The 16,026-nt window shown below is 43.7% G+C and overlaps 2 protein-coding genes across 3 annotated transcripts in view; both read left to right on the top strand.

Annotated features, from left to right (window-relative positions):
* Positions 1-16,026, top strand: part of ACE2 (angiotensin converting enzyme 2) — a 108,793-nt gene that overhangs the window by 7,613 nt on the left and 85,154 nt on the right. The window contains exons 3-5 of one of the 2 annotated variants that reach the window (XM_057310228.1): positions 1,302-1,440; positions 2,844-2,902; positions 6,697-6,782. The gene's annotated coding sequence lies outside the window, so the exon portion shown is untranslated. Of the gene's footprint in view, positions 1-1,301; positions 1,518-2,843; positions 2,903-6,696; positions 6,783-16,026 lie in introns of those variants that run through there. The other variant, XM_057310231.1, reaches the window with a different exon arrangement.
* CLTRN (collectrin, amino acid transport regulator) overlaps positions 1,855-16,026 on the top strand; it is a 33,167-nt gene continuing 18,995 nt past the window's right edge. The window contains exons 1-3 of the mRNA XM_048213861.2: positions 1,855-2,536; positions 2,844-2,902; positions 6,697-6,782. Coding sequence (XP_048069818.1) covers positions 2,479-2,536; positions 2,844-2,902; positions 6,697-6,782 — 203 coding nt within the window. The 5' untranslated portion in view covers positions 1,855-2,478. The remainder of the gene's footprint in view (positions 2,537-2,843; positions 2,903-6,696; positions 6,783-16,026) is intronic.

Genomic DNA, 16,026 nt, shown 5'->3' with positions numbered 1-16,026 from the left:
CTTCATGCTGGTGGTATTATGGGTATTTTTTATTTTTCTTTTTTGGTTTCTCTGTATTTTCTTTTTTTTTTTAAGATTTTATTTATTTATTTGACAGAGATAGAGACAGGCAGCGAGAGAGGGAACACAAGCAGGGGGAGTGGGAGAGGAAGAAGCAGGCTCCCAGCGGAGGAGCCCGATGTGGGACTCGATCCCAGAATGCCGGGATCACACCCTGAGCCTAAGGCAGACGCTTAACCGCTCTGCCACCCAGGCACCCCTGTTTCTCTGTATTTTCTATACAGAACTTCTATTGCTCTTCTTTCCTGTCTTCTTTTTTTCCTCTGTCATTTTTCAAATGAGACAACAAACATCAATAAAGTAGAGAATAATGAAAGTGAAGTATAGCATAGGGAATGTAGTCAATAAAATTGTAATACCTGTGCAGTGACAGATGGCACCTACACTTATCGTGGTGGGCGTTTTGTAATATACATAAATGTTGAATCACTCTTTGGTACACCTGAAATTCATATAATATTGTATGTCAATTCTATTTTATTAAGGACAATTTCTAAAAAATCATATTTATATTAAGCACTAAAAGAGTGCCTGGCATATAGAAATTGTTTAATAAATGGTGAATGTTATTTTGAAAAAAGAGACATCATAATTCAAAAAGAAAGAGACTTTCTTTGCTTTTCAAAGAATGGGTTAATGGTAATTCAGCATTTTACTGTCTTCAATTCTGGTCACATAAGTGACTGAGTGAAAGAAAGTTATTTGATACTTTCAGGAAGTTTAAGGCTAAAGCTGAATCAGATTTGTCTCTAACATGGCTTTGTTCCCTAATGCAAATAATTAGCTTTGTTATAATCTCCATCTACTGGCTTTTCCTTCCCATGATGACTTTATCTAGTCTAACACTTCCCACGGTAACTTCATCTAGTCTGACTTCGTTTTCAGGAGTAAGTTATGTGAGCTCTCCCTTCTAGGAAATTTCCATTTCACCTAATAGTGAAATCGCTAGAATGACAGGCCTAACTTTTGGCCGCCTCTCCCTCTAATCCAACTTTTCCTGACTCTGTGCCCTTGCAACCAAGGTGAGGGAGAGGAGAGAAGCTTCCTCAGGTGGAGTCACCAAACAGAAGTGGGTCATCTATGTCAAAATATCACCCTATCCAGGAGGGGGAAATGACAGGGCTCTCAGAGTGTTGCACAAGTATAGTTGTTGGTCTTTTTCTCATGGTTGCTGTGAAAATCCAGATGTTCTATTTAACATCAGGGTCACCCAATCTCATTTTCCCATTCATGGTTTTCAGGCAACGAGGTGGAATCTGGGACTGAATTCAGGAAGAGGTGGCGTGGTAGAGAGGAAAGCCCTGACATCAACCTGCCTGGGGGGCTTCTGTTGACATCGATAGAATGCCCACTAGGGGAGACTCTCTTCCGCTCATTATGGTAATCCTCAGAGCATCTCAGAAGTTTTGGTGCAATTTCGGTTTTGACCAATGACGACCAGTGAAGACCCACTTCAGGTCAGTGTGGTGGAGAAGGGTTCCAGTGACACCCACTCCACTCCTCCCATTGGCGCCAATGCCTTAAACACCAGGCCCTCAGTTCCCTCATGTGTAAGATGAGTATAACGACGGCGACTGTGAGGTGCTGCTTTGAGGACGAGAGAGAGAACCCAGCAAACCTAGTGCATGGCAGGAAGCTCTTAATGACTCTTCTCTAGAGGCACTGCCCAATGGAGTTGCTAGTCACATGTTTCTACTGAAACTAAAGTAATAGGAGATTTCATTTCTCAGCAGCACCAGCCCCATGTCAGGTGGTCGACAGGCACCTCTGTCTATGGCCACCGTGTTGGACGATGCGGATGTAGAACATTTCCATTGTCACAGAATGTCCCACTGGACAGCACTGCTCTGTATCATTAACTTTGAATTTACACAACTGCCAGAACTTAGGGCTGACCAAAATGATTCCCTTTGAGGGGGAAGCTCTCCCCGGATGTTTATCTGTGGAGGTGAGAGTCAGGTGAGGCCAGTCTGGGAAGGGCGTCCTTTGTTCACCAGAGATAGAGAGGGGTGATGTTTGTTTTCCAAATTAAGATAGCTTATCTAGGAGCTGGCTATTTTAGCCGGGAAAAGATGGAAGGTTGAGGCTAAGGAAACCGTCCAGAGAGGGCTCAGTTCTTTCACAGAAGGCGTGGGGGAGGATTCTGACCTGGAGTCCGCAGAGGAAACCTTCCCAGGACGTAGAGTTCAGAAAGGACAACTAACCTGTTTTTCAAACAGATTTTCGTAAATAACTGACATGAGATGGGCTGCTTCTATTTAAGTATTAACCCAAATAATGGGGTTTAATCATTAAACCTTCTAGGTGGTGGCTTATTTCTCGGGTATTCTAATCCGGGTCACAGAATGGCTAAGGCAGCTTTAAGTGGAGGGCGGATTTTTTTCCCTCCGTTTGTCTTGTGTTTTGCACTCTGAAAGAATGTTGTGCCTGCTCTTTTTTCTGGTGACTGCTATTCATGCTGAACTGTGTCAACCAGGTATGTTGTCTTGAAACTTAAAAATAGGCTAACAGTTTTCTAAATGATTGACAAGTCTTTGACTGAATGATCTCTTTAATTTTCTAAATCTGCAGACATGTTGTGGTTTGAAAGTTGAGACTGTGACTGTTTTATGAGTTTGAAAGAAAAATTTAAATCATCTAAGGTGATTGTAGTTAAACTTTCAGTTTTGGGGGCAGTTTAACTGAAGATCTGTGTTCTGTTGATTTGAGTTGATTAAATGTTTGGACTTCATGTTTTGGCAGATTTTTTATCATCATATACTGCTCATTTTTCTTTCTGGCAGATGCAGAAAATGCCTTTAAAGTAAGACTTAGTATCAGAACAGCTCTGGGAGATAAAGCAGTAAGTGGAGAACCTGCATGTTCATTTTTAATTCTGTTTGCTAATAACACTACTCTCTCTAATAATGAGCCTTTGCCTAGTTATCTTAAACTCATATAGTTTAATTCTAAAGATCTCAAATCTGATCTTGTCTTAAAGTTAAAAAATAGTAAAATGGAAATTGTTAAAAAATGATTTTGCCTCAAGTCTTTAATCTGCAGTGTGTGCTAGAAAATCTGTGAAGTTTTGTATCACACAAAACAGTGTAGCAAACTCGAACATTTCTGTCAAGCACAGTGGAACCATGGGGCCTGAGTCGGGCACTCAGGTCTGGGCTGGGCTCTGCACCTCACCATTGTGGTCATTCAGATTTTGTCAGCCTCAGTTTTCTAGTCAGTGAAAAGATGGCATGATTCCCCCACATCATTTTTCATAGCATGAAAAATTTCTAGTTCTAATGTGAAGTTTCTTCAGTTCTTCTCAAATATCAAAGTAACAACATGAAAAATGTGCTTATAAAATTGAAGTTAAAAAATACTCATAAGGCTCATGTAGCTGTAAGAACAGCATGGCTTGTCAAATTAATAAGATGATTTGTGTAATTCTAGTTTTAGTATCCCCGTGTAGTCTGTGAAAATTTTCCCCAACAAAAGGTGATACTAAGATGCCTCAGGGTAGAAGCAATAAAAGAGTGCTAAGGAAACTTATGTAAGGAAGTATGTATTCTGTTTGCAGGCCAATCCACCAACGTATTATTTTATTCATCCAATGAGTAATGATCATTATAACAGGCAGCATTTATTGAGAACTTCGTTTACTTTCCAGTGGGGACCCTTCTGAGCACTTTACTCCAGTTCACACAGCCCCCGCAACAACCCTTTGAGGAAGGTAGTATTGGCATTCCCATTCTCATTGGGTAGATGAGAAAACCGAGGTACAGAGAAATTAAGCAACCTGCTCAGGATCTCAGGTCAGCAAGTAACCGAGGTGAGATTTGTACCCAGGCAGTCTGACTGTAGAATCTACTCTCTCTACCAGTGTGTAGTTGCTTCTCCCAGGGACCTCTGAGGGCAGGCACCATGCTGGACACTGGGGATGCAATGGCAGATAAATCAGGCTTGTCCCTGCTCTCGTGGAGCTTATGGCATTGGGAGGATTGGTTGTCCATGAAACATTCAGTAAACGAAATGGAAATGTGCAGTCTTGACAAGTATTACAAGAAGGAGCAGTACATGGTGGCTTTGGCCTTGTCAGGGGCCTTAGTACTTGGCATTTGCTATGAGGTCTAAAGTATGAGTGGAGGTGAGCCAGAGGATAAAAGAAAAAAGGGTAGAGGGAACAGAACATGCAAAGGATGTTCCTTTTTACAGGAAGGAACTTGGTGAGAGTACGGGATGGAAGGAAGGCTGAGGTCTCTGCAACTGGAGCAGTGAGGTAGAGCATGGCATGTGATGTGTTTGGGCAGAAAGGAGAGATCAGGCCGAAGAGTATGTGGACTGTGTTAGGAAGTTTTGAGATTATCTTTAAAGCAAGCGAGAGTTTTCCGGAAGAGATGTTATAGAATTAGTGCTTGGGAAATACTCTGGTCACAGTGTGGAAAGGAGATTGGAAGGGACAAGAGTAGAAAGGAGAAAGGGGGAAGGAGTAGTTAAGGATGGTGCTTTAGTTTCTAATTATGCAACTGAATGGCTGATGACCCACTTATGAGTCAGGCAAGCAGGTACAGACAAGAAAATCATGGCTTTAATTTTGGACTTGTTGAACCTGAGGTATTATTGAATAGGCAAGGACAGGGTGAGCTTGAAATATACATTCCTGGGTCATTTACATTATGGTGATAATGGAAGCCTGGAGTAGATGACAGTCTGAGGGAGGAAGAACAGAGTGACAAGAAGGAAAGTTGTAGCATAGAGCTTTGAGGTTCTCTAAAACCTGAAGCCCTTATAGAAGAGGGCAAACCTGCAAAGGGGGCAAAGGGGCAGGAGGAAAACCAGAATGCATATCACAAAAGGGAAGCGAGTGCTTCAAGTTGAAGGAAGTGTTCAAGAGCATCAAATGCTATTGACAGGTCAAGCAAGATGAGACTGAAAGCCACTCATTGTGTTGAGTCATGTGGAGGTCACTGGTAACTTTAGAGAGAGCCATCTTTGTGGAGTGGTGGAACCGGAAAGCAGATAATGGAGGGAGCTGGGAGTAAGTGGGTGGCAGACAGGTGAAGGCGCAAGTATGACAACTCCTTTCAGAATGTTGGCTGTGAAGGGCAGGAGAGAGACAGCAATAGGTAGAGAAGAAGGATTGAGTGCAGTGATTCTGTTTTGGTGTCATTTTAATGGGAAAGCTTGAGTGTGGCTAAAAGCCAGAGTCCAATGCACAGAGGAGAGGGGAAACTCATATCCTTAGATCCTGAGAAGGGCAGAAGGGAAGTGTTCCTAATACAGGTAGATGAAATAGCCATTGACAGGAGGAGAAACACCACATCCAGCTTTTCGGGGGAGGATGTGGATAGCATGTATGTCTACAGAGGAACTTTTTTGTTTGGTGTCAGGAGGATGGGGGAGTTTAAATTGATGATTTGAGGATGTATCTTTAAATTAAGAGACAAGAGCATCTAGTGAGGGGTGCCTTGGGTGGCTCAGTCAGTTAAGTGTCTTGTCTTTGGCTCAGGTCATGATCCTCCCGTTATGTGACTTTCTCCAGTTATACTTGATTACTCACCTAAAATATGTGGTCAGCCACATTCATTTGCTAGGGCTGCTGTCACAAAGTCCCGTGAACCAGGTGGCTTAAGCAGTAGGAGTTTATTTTATTTTTTTTAATTATTATTTTTTAAAGATTTTATTTATTTATTTGACAGAGATAGGTAGAGACAGCCAGCGAGAGGGGGAACACAAGCAGGGGGAGTGGGAGAGGAAGAAGCAGGCTCCCAGCAGAGGAGCCCGATGTGGGGCTCGATCCCATAACGCCAGGATCACGCCCTGAGCCAAAGGCAGATGCTTAACTGCTGTGCCATCCAGGAGCCCCGAGGAGTTTATTTTCTCCTAGTTCTGGAGGCTAGCAATCCAAGGTCAGGTCAGAGTATCAGCAGGGTTGGTTCCTTCTGAGGTCTGTGAGGGAAAGATCTATTCTAGGCATCTCTCTTTGGCTTGTAGATGACTATCTTCTCTCTGTATCTTCACATTGTCTTCCCTCTATATGTGGCTGTGTCCAAATTTCCTCTTCTTGCAATATGGACACCAGTCCATATTGGATTAGGGTCTACCCTAGTGACCTCGTTTAAACTGAATTACCTCTGTAATGACACTATCTCCAAATACGGTTACATCCTAAGGTACTAGAGGTCAGGATTTCAACACATAAATTTGGGGGCAGGGGAGACACATTTCAATCCATAATATGCACACACACTCAAGTTTCCAGCTAAGAAAATGAAAAGAAAAATTGTATCAATATTAGTAAAGGAAAGGAAGCTGAGAGAGGTAGTCAGTTTATGAGGGAAGAAAGTAAGGGAGGAAGGGAATCAACTGTATATGTCCAGGATACAATGTCCAAATGCCCTATTTGTTGACTGGCTGCTAATACTGCAGATTGTGAAGAAGATAATGCAATGGAAAGTATACCACACTTGGAATGACAGAATGTCCAAGAAAGCCTATCCTGAACATTATCATGACATGATTTATCTTGGTCTCTGGTCTTTAGTTATGAGAAAGATGGGGGGGGCACTGATTAACACCACCACTGTGGTCACAATTAGATTCCAACGGACCATTTTTTATCCTATGCCTCTTATATTTTCTGTTTTACTTCTCTTTTAGTATGCCTGGGATACAAACGAGGAATATCTTTTCAAAGCAATGGTGGCTTTCTCCATGAGAAAAGTTCCCAACAGAGAAACAACAGAGTAAGTAAATAGTAAAAAATCTTAATTGGTTATTTGCAGTGTTACTTGAGGCATGCATTAATTCAAAATTCTACCTTGAAAATAATTAGCCTAATTTTTAAAAAGGATCCATATTGTAACATTTAAAAAAACTTTTGTAATATAGCTCACCTTGCGGTTTATATCATGTTCCAACAATGCTCTTTGTTCAATAGGCACTATGATGATAAAAATTTTTAGATATAGTCACGTGTCATAAGCTTGTTCTATATTCCTATTGTAAACATATAGTTTCTCCTGTAGATAGGTAAGTATGTAGGTAGGTAGGTAGATAGAAAGGGAAGAATTCTGTTCTCATTATATTAGTTGGCTAGGGCTGCAATAACAAAATACCACATGCTGGGTGCCTTAAGTAACAGACGCCTATTTCTCACAGTTCTGGAGGCTGCAAGGCCAAGATCAAGGTGCTGGCACGGTAGGTTTCATTCTGAGGCTTTTTCTCTTGCCTTGCAGATACCACTAGAACCAGGTTCTCACATGACCTCTTCTTTGTTGAGGGGGCATGGAGGGGGAGAGAGTGAGGTCTCTGGTGTCTCTTCTAATGAGGACACTAATCCCTAGTGTCTAATGAGGACACTAATAAGGGCTCTACCCTTATGATGACATTTAACTGTAATTATCTCCTCATTGGCCCTATCTCCAAGTATAGTCCTGTGGAGGGGGTTAGGGCTTCAACATAGGAATTTGGGGGAAGGGGATCAAATCAGTCCACAGCACTTATTTTGGAAATACACATGTAAAGGTTCATCCCATGATTGACATCTATCATAGCACCTTGGTCATTTTCTTAGAAGCTTTAGTACAACTTTTCACAGTTTTACATTTTTTTTGTATTTTCCCAGAGGAATCATCTCTATTTGTAATGTTTCCTCTATCGTAATGTTTCCTCTATCTCTATTTGTGATTCTGGTACCACTCCTGGTTTCTGTCTATTCCCTCTCTCCTTCTTCCCCTTGAGAGGAGAAATGACTGACCTGATTGGTGAGCTGGAAGGAGAAGCTCTCTGTTGGTTCCCTTCTCCTCAGGAGCTGGCCTGCCCGCAGACAGCAGGCATTTTTCTGTGCTACTCCCTACACTAAGTACAGAATCAGGCCCTGCATGGGCAGGCCCATACAACTATAAGGCTGAATGTGCTATTTACAGAAGAGGACCGTTTCCATTAGTAGGTGCCATAGCATATAGGGTGTTAAATATCTTGTATATTACTCCAGCATGTGTGATAGATGCCCCAGTTCAGCTCTACCTGGGACACTATCAATGAATTGATCTCCTTTCAGGGTTTTTGTACTCAGGAAGAAAACTTACCTGCTGATTAATGTCGTGTCCTCCAACCTGGCCTTTTATTTTGGCCTCCTATCTGCTTCATTCTTTTGTCTTCATTCTGTAAGGATTCAGAACCTGACAAAGAGGATCAGTATTTATTGACCCCCCTGAAACCCACAATATATGATGCATGGGCTGTGAATATAAAGAATGAAACAGAAGAGTGGCATTTGGGGAAGCAAAATAAACATACATGGTGTGTGTGTGCAGACACACCCACATATATATTTAAAAATAGGGAATATATTCACATGATTCAAAAAATTAAAAGAAGGAGGTATATAGTAAAGCCAAACTGTGTCCAAAGTGAATTCTATTGCTATTTTATAGAGTTTTAGAAAAAAATATATTTGTGCTTATCATATGCCTTTTAAACTGCACATTCTTTCCACAACTATTATAACTTTTCTCAAAAAAATTGGGTGATTACTTTGCAAAAAATTACAAAGGAAAAATATAAGAAAAAAAGCCCCTTGTCATCTTACAGTGCAACCCCCACCCCAAAAAATTCTCTTTATCTTCTACCCTTCTCGTCCCCAGGTTTTATGCTTTGCTGTGTTCATCATACTATTTCTTCCTCTGGGTGCCTGCATTAAACCTTGTAAATAACTATGGTAAATCAGATGTTTCCATTCTTAGGAAATGTTAATTTAAACATGGAACATTTTAGAAGAATTTTGAGGAATTCATGTTTGAATTTTTTTTAACTTGGGGCATTGTATAAGTTGGTGAATATCTGATCTTCTTTACTTGCAGACGTGTTTCACTTGCACAGGATATAGAGAAGGCTTCATTGCCAATGCCCGTTGAAAAAGTCAAAAAGTGAAAAACTCAATCGGGGTCAACAGACATTTCTGTAAAGCCACAGACAGTATGAGTGCCAGCATTACTGAAGTCAGGGGGCTGAGTGAGGAGGGCTGCCTCATGAATCAGAATGTGTTTAAGATGCAATTCAATTGCTGAGCCCCATTCTCCATGAGCTGCCATAAGGAAGGCTACCTCCTTACGTGACCGGTTCCCCTGTGAGAAAGGGCAGCTCAAAATGCAAGCTGGGGTGGAAAACGACTTTGCAGAGAGGCTGCCTCTCTCCAGTGGGTGGGTGGATGGAAGACGTCAGTGGCTTGGCAGCTGGCTGAGGTTTTAACTCTTCTGCCTTAGAAAGGTCTCCTGGTGCGAGTGAGGGAGAAAATAAATGCTGGCGGGTAGCGGCTATGGGATGAATTGTGTCTCCTCAAAATGCGTATGTTCAGGTCCTAAGCCCTAGTAGCTCAGAGTGTGACTGAGGTTATGAATGTACGGTGAGGTCATAGAGGTGGGCTTTCATCCAGCAGGAATGGTGTCCTTACAAGAAGAAGAGATGAGGACCAGATGGGCACAGAGGAAAGCCCAGGTAGGACAGGAGAGGACAGCCGTCCACAAGCCAAAGAAGGAAGCCTCAGAAGAAATCAACCCTGACCACACACTGCTCTTGCGCTTCTAGCCTTGGGAACTGTGAGAAAATAAATCTCCGTCTTTTAAGCCACCGGGTCTGTAGTGTCTGTTACAGCAACCCCAGCAGACTAACCCGGTGGCAAATAGCCATTTCCAGATGGTTTCAGGGATCCAGATCTGGAACATCACTGTTTATCTCCTTCTTTTTCCTCGTGGCTTATTTTATGAAGATTGCAGAAAACTCGAAGACACTGAAACGTACAGAATTGAAAATGTAGAAAGTAACTCCCTAAAGATACTCAAATCATAATGAGAATAATGAATACTCTCGTTTTCATGCCACCTTTTACCCAGTCTGTACTACGCTATCTCCTACATCAAGCTTGACCGCCTCCAGTGAGACAGAACTCAGAATCTTCCGAGGACGCTTTTGCATCGTTGGCAACCTGTGGTTGGCATATCCTCGATCCAGTAAAACCTGGACTGACTATGCAAGAGGCTGTTTTTTGTAGAGAGAGGTCCTGGCTGTGTCCACACAGGACTGATGGGACAGTTGGACTGGTCCAGTCACCCTCCCCCAGGAGGCAGTGGGAGAGAAAGCAAGAGGGTCAGAGGGCAGGGGTGTGGGCCTGCAGGGAGGGCTGTGGCCCCTCCACTCCCTTGCCCATAGGATGGACTGGCAGGAACGGCTTCCAGCGCATATGCACATGCAGCCAGGTGGGGTGCTGACAACAGGGCCCATTCTGATGAGTTGCTGCCCACGCCACACTAGCGATTATGTACTTTGAGTGATACCTTTGCTTGTGTCCCCGTCTACTTCAAGTCAGGCCGAGAACTACTCACAGAGCGTGGCGTTGTCTGTAGAGGAGAGACTGGCATATTATTTCCTGGTCAGACGCTCCCCAACGTGCACGACGGTGAACCAGTCACTGAGGGTGTACCGAGGAACAGAAACTGGGGCCTGCCTTGTAGCTGGAGAAGTCCAAAGGTGGAAGGCCGAGTCAAGCTCCAGTAATTGGGTGAGAGAGGACAGCTTTGCAAGCAGCCTGCCCTCCAATGTATCCCTGGGACTGAGCGGAGGCTGCTGAAGGCAACTGGACAGAGGCCCTGCCTTTGGGGCTGAGACCCCTGCAGGGCCAAGAGGAGGCAGTGCAGTGTGGCTGGACGTGCCCCACTGGAGGCCGAGCAGGCGGTGGGATGGAGGACGTTGGTCAGAGTGCATCGCCCACGTCAGGGAAGCTGCAGGGCAGAGGTGCCCAGACAGGTCCGCAGAGGCCCCGCCAGGCACTCGGAATGGAGGACCTGAGGACGCCCACCAACAGCAGAGGGGAGGACCCCGGACAGCGGAACAGCCTGGGGATCCACAAAGAGCCCTGGCTAAGAAAAACACCTTTGCTGTTTCCTTCTTTTGATGCCCACAGCCCTCTCCCATCTTACTTTCCAGCCCAAAAGGAGCAAGAATGAAGTGGAGGGGGGACAGAAGGGGAGACGTGTGGGGGGGGCGGGGGGCGCACAGAGAGTACATCAATGGAGCAGCTGGAGGGAGAGAAGCTGTGTGCCAGAGGCAGGAAGGCAGTTTTGATCCGAGGTTTGATTCGACTGCCCTGAACTCTTTCAGAAGTAGAAGCGACTGGAAAGCTACGCCATTTGCTTCAGATGCTGTCAGGGACTGAAGAAGAAAGAGCAGACAGAGCAGCCAAAGGCAAAGGTGTGAGAAACAGAAACCTCTTGGTGCATTGCAGTCTACTGAGGCCAGCCTGTCGAACTGCGTGGCTGTGGCTGAATCCACAGAATTGAGGAACCTCGACTGAAGCCTCCTGCGTGCTCGGCCCTGAGATTAAGATGATGGGTAACACCAGGTCTCGCACGGTATGGCGCCCACACCGAGGAAGCTGGGCCTGGGAGAAATGTGAGGAAGGCGGACTAAATGTGACCAAAACAAGACAATTCTTCCGAGGTCCTTCCTTGGATCTTGATATCGAGTGGTTTTCTTGACACTTCCTGGATTTTCTTAAAAGCAGAATGGAAGATGTATGGAAAAATTTCAGTGAAAGGAAGTTCTGGTTTCATTAGGTCAGGCTACATGAAGATTTCTTGTGAATTTGAAGAAGATGGCAACTAGGTGTTTTCAAGTTATTACAATAAGGTTTAGGCCAGATTTAGTAGAACAGGATCACAGAAATTTTTAAATGTTGAAGTTAGTTTCTAGGGAAATGTAACCTAAGGTTAAACTCTAGTCCGCTTCCCAAGTAAGTTGGGAAATGTACCTGCCTAGTTTCCTCAAGTGTTGGCGTTAGGGTAATTTATCACTTTTAGCAAGAGAGGAGAAGTCTAATTCAGGCATGGCAGTTTCTTCCTGAATTCCATGGTGTAGGGCATGGAATGGATTTCTTCCTCTGCCTACGTATTCAAGGATAAGTCATGTGATCTAAAAAGGAACAATGTGCTATTGTGTCCACGGTAAGGGGATTAATGGTCTTGTGCTTGTGACACAGCAGCCCAGCTCCTATTTAGTCCTTTGATTTCCAGAAACAAGAGCCTGATTCTTACCACCCCTTGGATGCAGTTGGCCTTCCTGGCACCACGGATGAGAGAAGGCAGTGGAGCCAAATCTTGGAGGATTAGTATAAAACCAGTGCTTTCCACACTTGAGGAAAGGGAGTGGACATTTTTACCGTTTCAAGGATTTGCTTCAGAAGCCATTTGACTATGTATATTAGTCCTTTGTAAAAGGACAAAATGATTATTGAAGTGAATTCCGATAATTCCATCAGACCCACCTGTATTTACAATCTTGAAAATGTAAGATTTCTATTTAGTTGTGGTCCTGGCATTTCAGTTTATTTACTTAGTTTTTAAAATTAAAGCCTAACTGATGTGTCGCATTAGAGTAGTTTCAGGTGGACAACATAATGAAGTGATATTTGTATGCGCTGCAGAACGATCACCACAAGAAGTCCAGTTACCATCTGTCACTATACATAGTTTCAGAATTTTTGTTCTTATGATGAGAACTTTTAAGGTTTAGGCATTTCAGTTTACTGAGTACATCAAAACAAACTTGACAAAGACAAGTGTAGCTCAATACGTGCTTGTTGTTTAATTTTTCATTCTGTGTAAACCTTAGAGGACATTCAGTGTGGTCACATTTGGAAGAAAGACCAGGGAGAAGTCACACTAGTTGTTCCTAACCCAAGAGAGGGAGCAATTAGTATCCTTTGGTTGCTGTGTAAATCACTACTGGTCTGTAGGATCAGGCTTCACGTTACTTCCGTTTTAGTACCATCTTCCCTCACGTTGACACTTCCTCTGGGCTCCCCCTATCTGCACTGTATTCAGGAGTGCTCTTCTGCTAGAGAGCTCCAGTATTACCGTGTTGTCTGAATAGCTGTGGTTGAGCAAACAATGTTTTGGGGAAGCAACCTCCCTCCTTTCATTCCCCCCTTTCCTATTTGGTGTTTGCCCTATTTATTTTCTCGGTTTGTCTCTCTTGGAATATCATAAAAACAATGGAGTTCATTTCTCCATTCCATTAATTAATTCATCCATGCATCCATCCATCCATTTCACAACCCCTCCCTGAGTGTCCACAGGGGCCACACTGCAGGAATGCAGGGGCTCACAGTGAGAGCAGCACAGCCTTGGGCCTCGCCTTCATGTCCCAGGGCCCAGAGAAGGCTTGTTTTGCAGATAAACTAAGTATTTATGATAGTCTCCCAGGTGACTCTGCAGCTGATAAAATGGAAGAGGGTGTTCTTTGCTTGGAGACAATGAAGTTCACATCAGGCCAGGGATTAGAGAGCCTCTTGACAAAGACTATAGAGAAATCACATGAAATCTGGAAGCCCTTTGCCCGCCCGACTGTCCTGGGTCTATTCTCAGCTGGGGTATGGAATCTTGTGAGCCAATTCAGGCATCTCAGGAATTATTGGCCTCACTTCGGTTTTTAATCTTCTGGTTGGCTCAAGACACTGTGACCTTGGTGTTCAAGGGTCTTTAGCACTACAGTCCTACACTTATGGGAAGGGTCATGGGATCTAAAAGCCCTTGCAGTAGGAACTCTTTTCTTCACCATCCCTAACCATGTTGGCTAATCTGTGCTAGTTCTTTGTACGTTTTTGTGAGCGAATGAAGCGTCCTTACCATCCAGGCTCTTAAACCAAGGGCACAAGAAACAGTACCCACCCACCCACCCACCCACTTCTCCCTCTTCTTCTGCCTCAGTGGAGAGTCCCCTGCTGGGTCTAGTGACAATGGTCATAGGAAGGAGCTCTGGACTGCCTGGGCTCTCTCTCTCCTTGGCCCTCAGTTTCTCACTCTTGGGGGAACCAAGACATCATGGTTCGTTTCTCAAAGCATCCTCCAAACGAGGAAGCCCCAGCCCATGAGTTTCTCTGTCTTCTTCTACAGCCTTCACCTTACAGCTGTCTCCAGAAGCAGGGGCTTGTCTCCCCTGGCCTTTCCCACAACCTTGTTCCTTTAGGAAGTGGGCATACTCATTCCTACTTCAACTGCCTGTACCTGAACAAAACAGAAACTCTTCTCAGTCATTATATTTCTATGGTTGCTATTTGTTGAGCACAAAGTTACTTTTCTGTTTTCTAAAACTCCTGGACTTCTTTTATGGAGGAACCACTATGTAGGGAGGATACTTAATATTCTCTAGTCGAAGACCCCTCAGCAGTGAATATTATTCCCATTTTTCACTCTATGCATCCTGGAGAGGTGATGGAAATAGTGCTTCATAGGACCCTAGTACAGTGCGAGGCTCCCTGATATCCTTGATATGTTTGAACACATAACAGAATTTCCAAATATTTTACATAATTACTAAGACCACTGTTATGCTGGTGGATGCCAGTATCTTGCATTTGAAGATGACTCTTATTTTCAGAGTACATTTCTATGTTATCTCTTTATCAATGAAGCCAGTAAAACTATTATTTACCCACTGCCGTGTTTTAGTCTTGTAGATCATATTACCGTACCCAGGCAACTTTAAAACCAACCGCTTTGCTCCTGTATTTGTATGTATTTAATTAGAAAAAATGCATCCAAATTTACAAAAGACTTGCAGAGATGATATAGGGAGATCCTGTGTACCAACGGTCCTCAACCTTGAGGGATTTCTTCCCTCCACTGCTCCTGAGGATATTTCAAACTGTCTGGAGGTACTCTGGTTTTACAGTTGGACGTGCTACTAGCCTCGAGCATGTAGAGGCTGGGGATGTGGTACACATGCTACAAAAGAATAGACAGCCTCCCACAAGTAAGACTTATCCGGCCTGAAATGTTAATAGTGCTGAGTTTGAGAAACTGCTCTCGACTCTTCACCCACTTCCCTAATGCTATTATATTAAATAACCACGATAGATATATCGAAATTAAGGGACTGTCATGATTTCAATATTATTAAACTAAGGAATGTTTCAGACCCCTTCCCTTTTTCCCTGATGTCCTTCTTCTGTTCCAGAATCTAGGCCTCTTCAGTGATCACTCTGGCAATGGAGACAGCTTCTCCATCTTCCTTTGGTTTTCATGGACTTGGTCTGCCTTGGTTTTCAGGACTTTGACGCTTTGGAGGAGGTTTATAAGTGTTTCTGGTGTGGGTACGGTTCTGACCCCATCCAGGTAGCATATGGAAATGTGGTGTGTTTCGGGGCTGCATCTATGCCTGCAGAGTGTTGTGGCATTTAGACGGCAGGGCTGAGAGATAATCAACGTGGTGCCAAGCTCAGGACAGTCCCACATAATAAGGAATTTCCTACTCAAAATGCCACCAGCACCCTCGTGGACACGCTAAGATCTCAAGCCCTTTCTAGCAACTCATGTAGAGTGAAATGCCTTGTCTCTAGTCTAGCCAATGGCGGGTAGTAAACTTCAAAACACAAACTTGATTTCTAGAGGTTCAGTCCAGGACATTTGGTATCTAACAGTAACTGTCAACATTGAAAATGTTGAGTTTAATATTTTCAGCAACAATTTGAATCTTCTAGCAATCTTTCTATCTAGGTAGATAAAATATTTTCAATCTCTTTGCTAGGTTCTCCACGAAAGCATGATTTGCCACCAGTGGAAACCCCGAGTAAAGAACTTGAGTTCGTAGTAAAGGATGGTGTAGTTCCATGGTGATGGGGACACGGGAAAGTACGTGGGGTCACAGTTGTGTTAGTGGACTCGTACGTGTCCCTCCTCCTCCTTTATTTTTCTTTCTAGCACTTCTCCACACCTGCTAGTGTGTCCATTTACTTGTTTATCTTCTGTCTGTATCCCCTTAGAAAGCAAGCTCCATGGGAGAAGAGACTTTGCTTTGTTTATTCTCTGACTTTCCAAGGGGGATGCTGTGAAATTCATGTTTGAACAGTATTTAAGAGGCTTTAGATGGAAAGAACAATGCAGGCAGTGTCCAGATGACCTCTTACCCGGTTCCTGGCTTCCCCATTTTTCCAGC

This window comes from Ursus arctos, chromosome X (assembly GCF_023065955.2).
Source record: "Ursus arctos isolate Adak ecotype North America chromosome X, UrsArc2.0, whole genome shotgun sequence".
Classification (NCBI taxonomy): domain Eukaryota; kingdom Metazoa; phylum Chordata; class Mammalia; order Carnivora; family Ursidae; genus Ursus; species Ursus arctos.
Note: the sequence above shows the minus strand (reverse complement) of the source record. Positions and strands in the feature narration are given on the sequence as shown.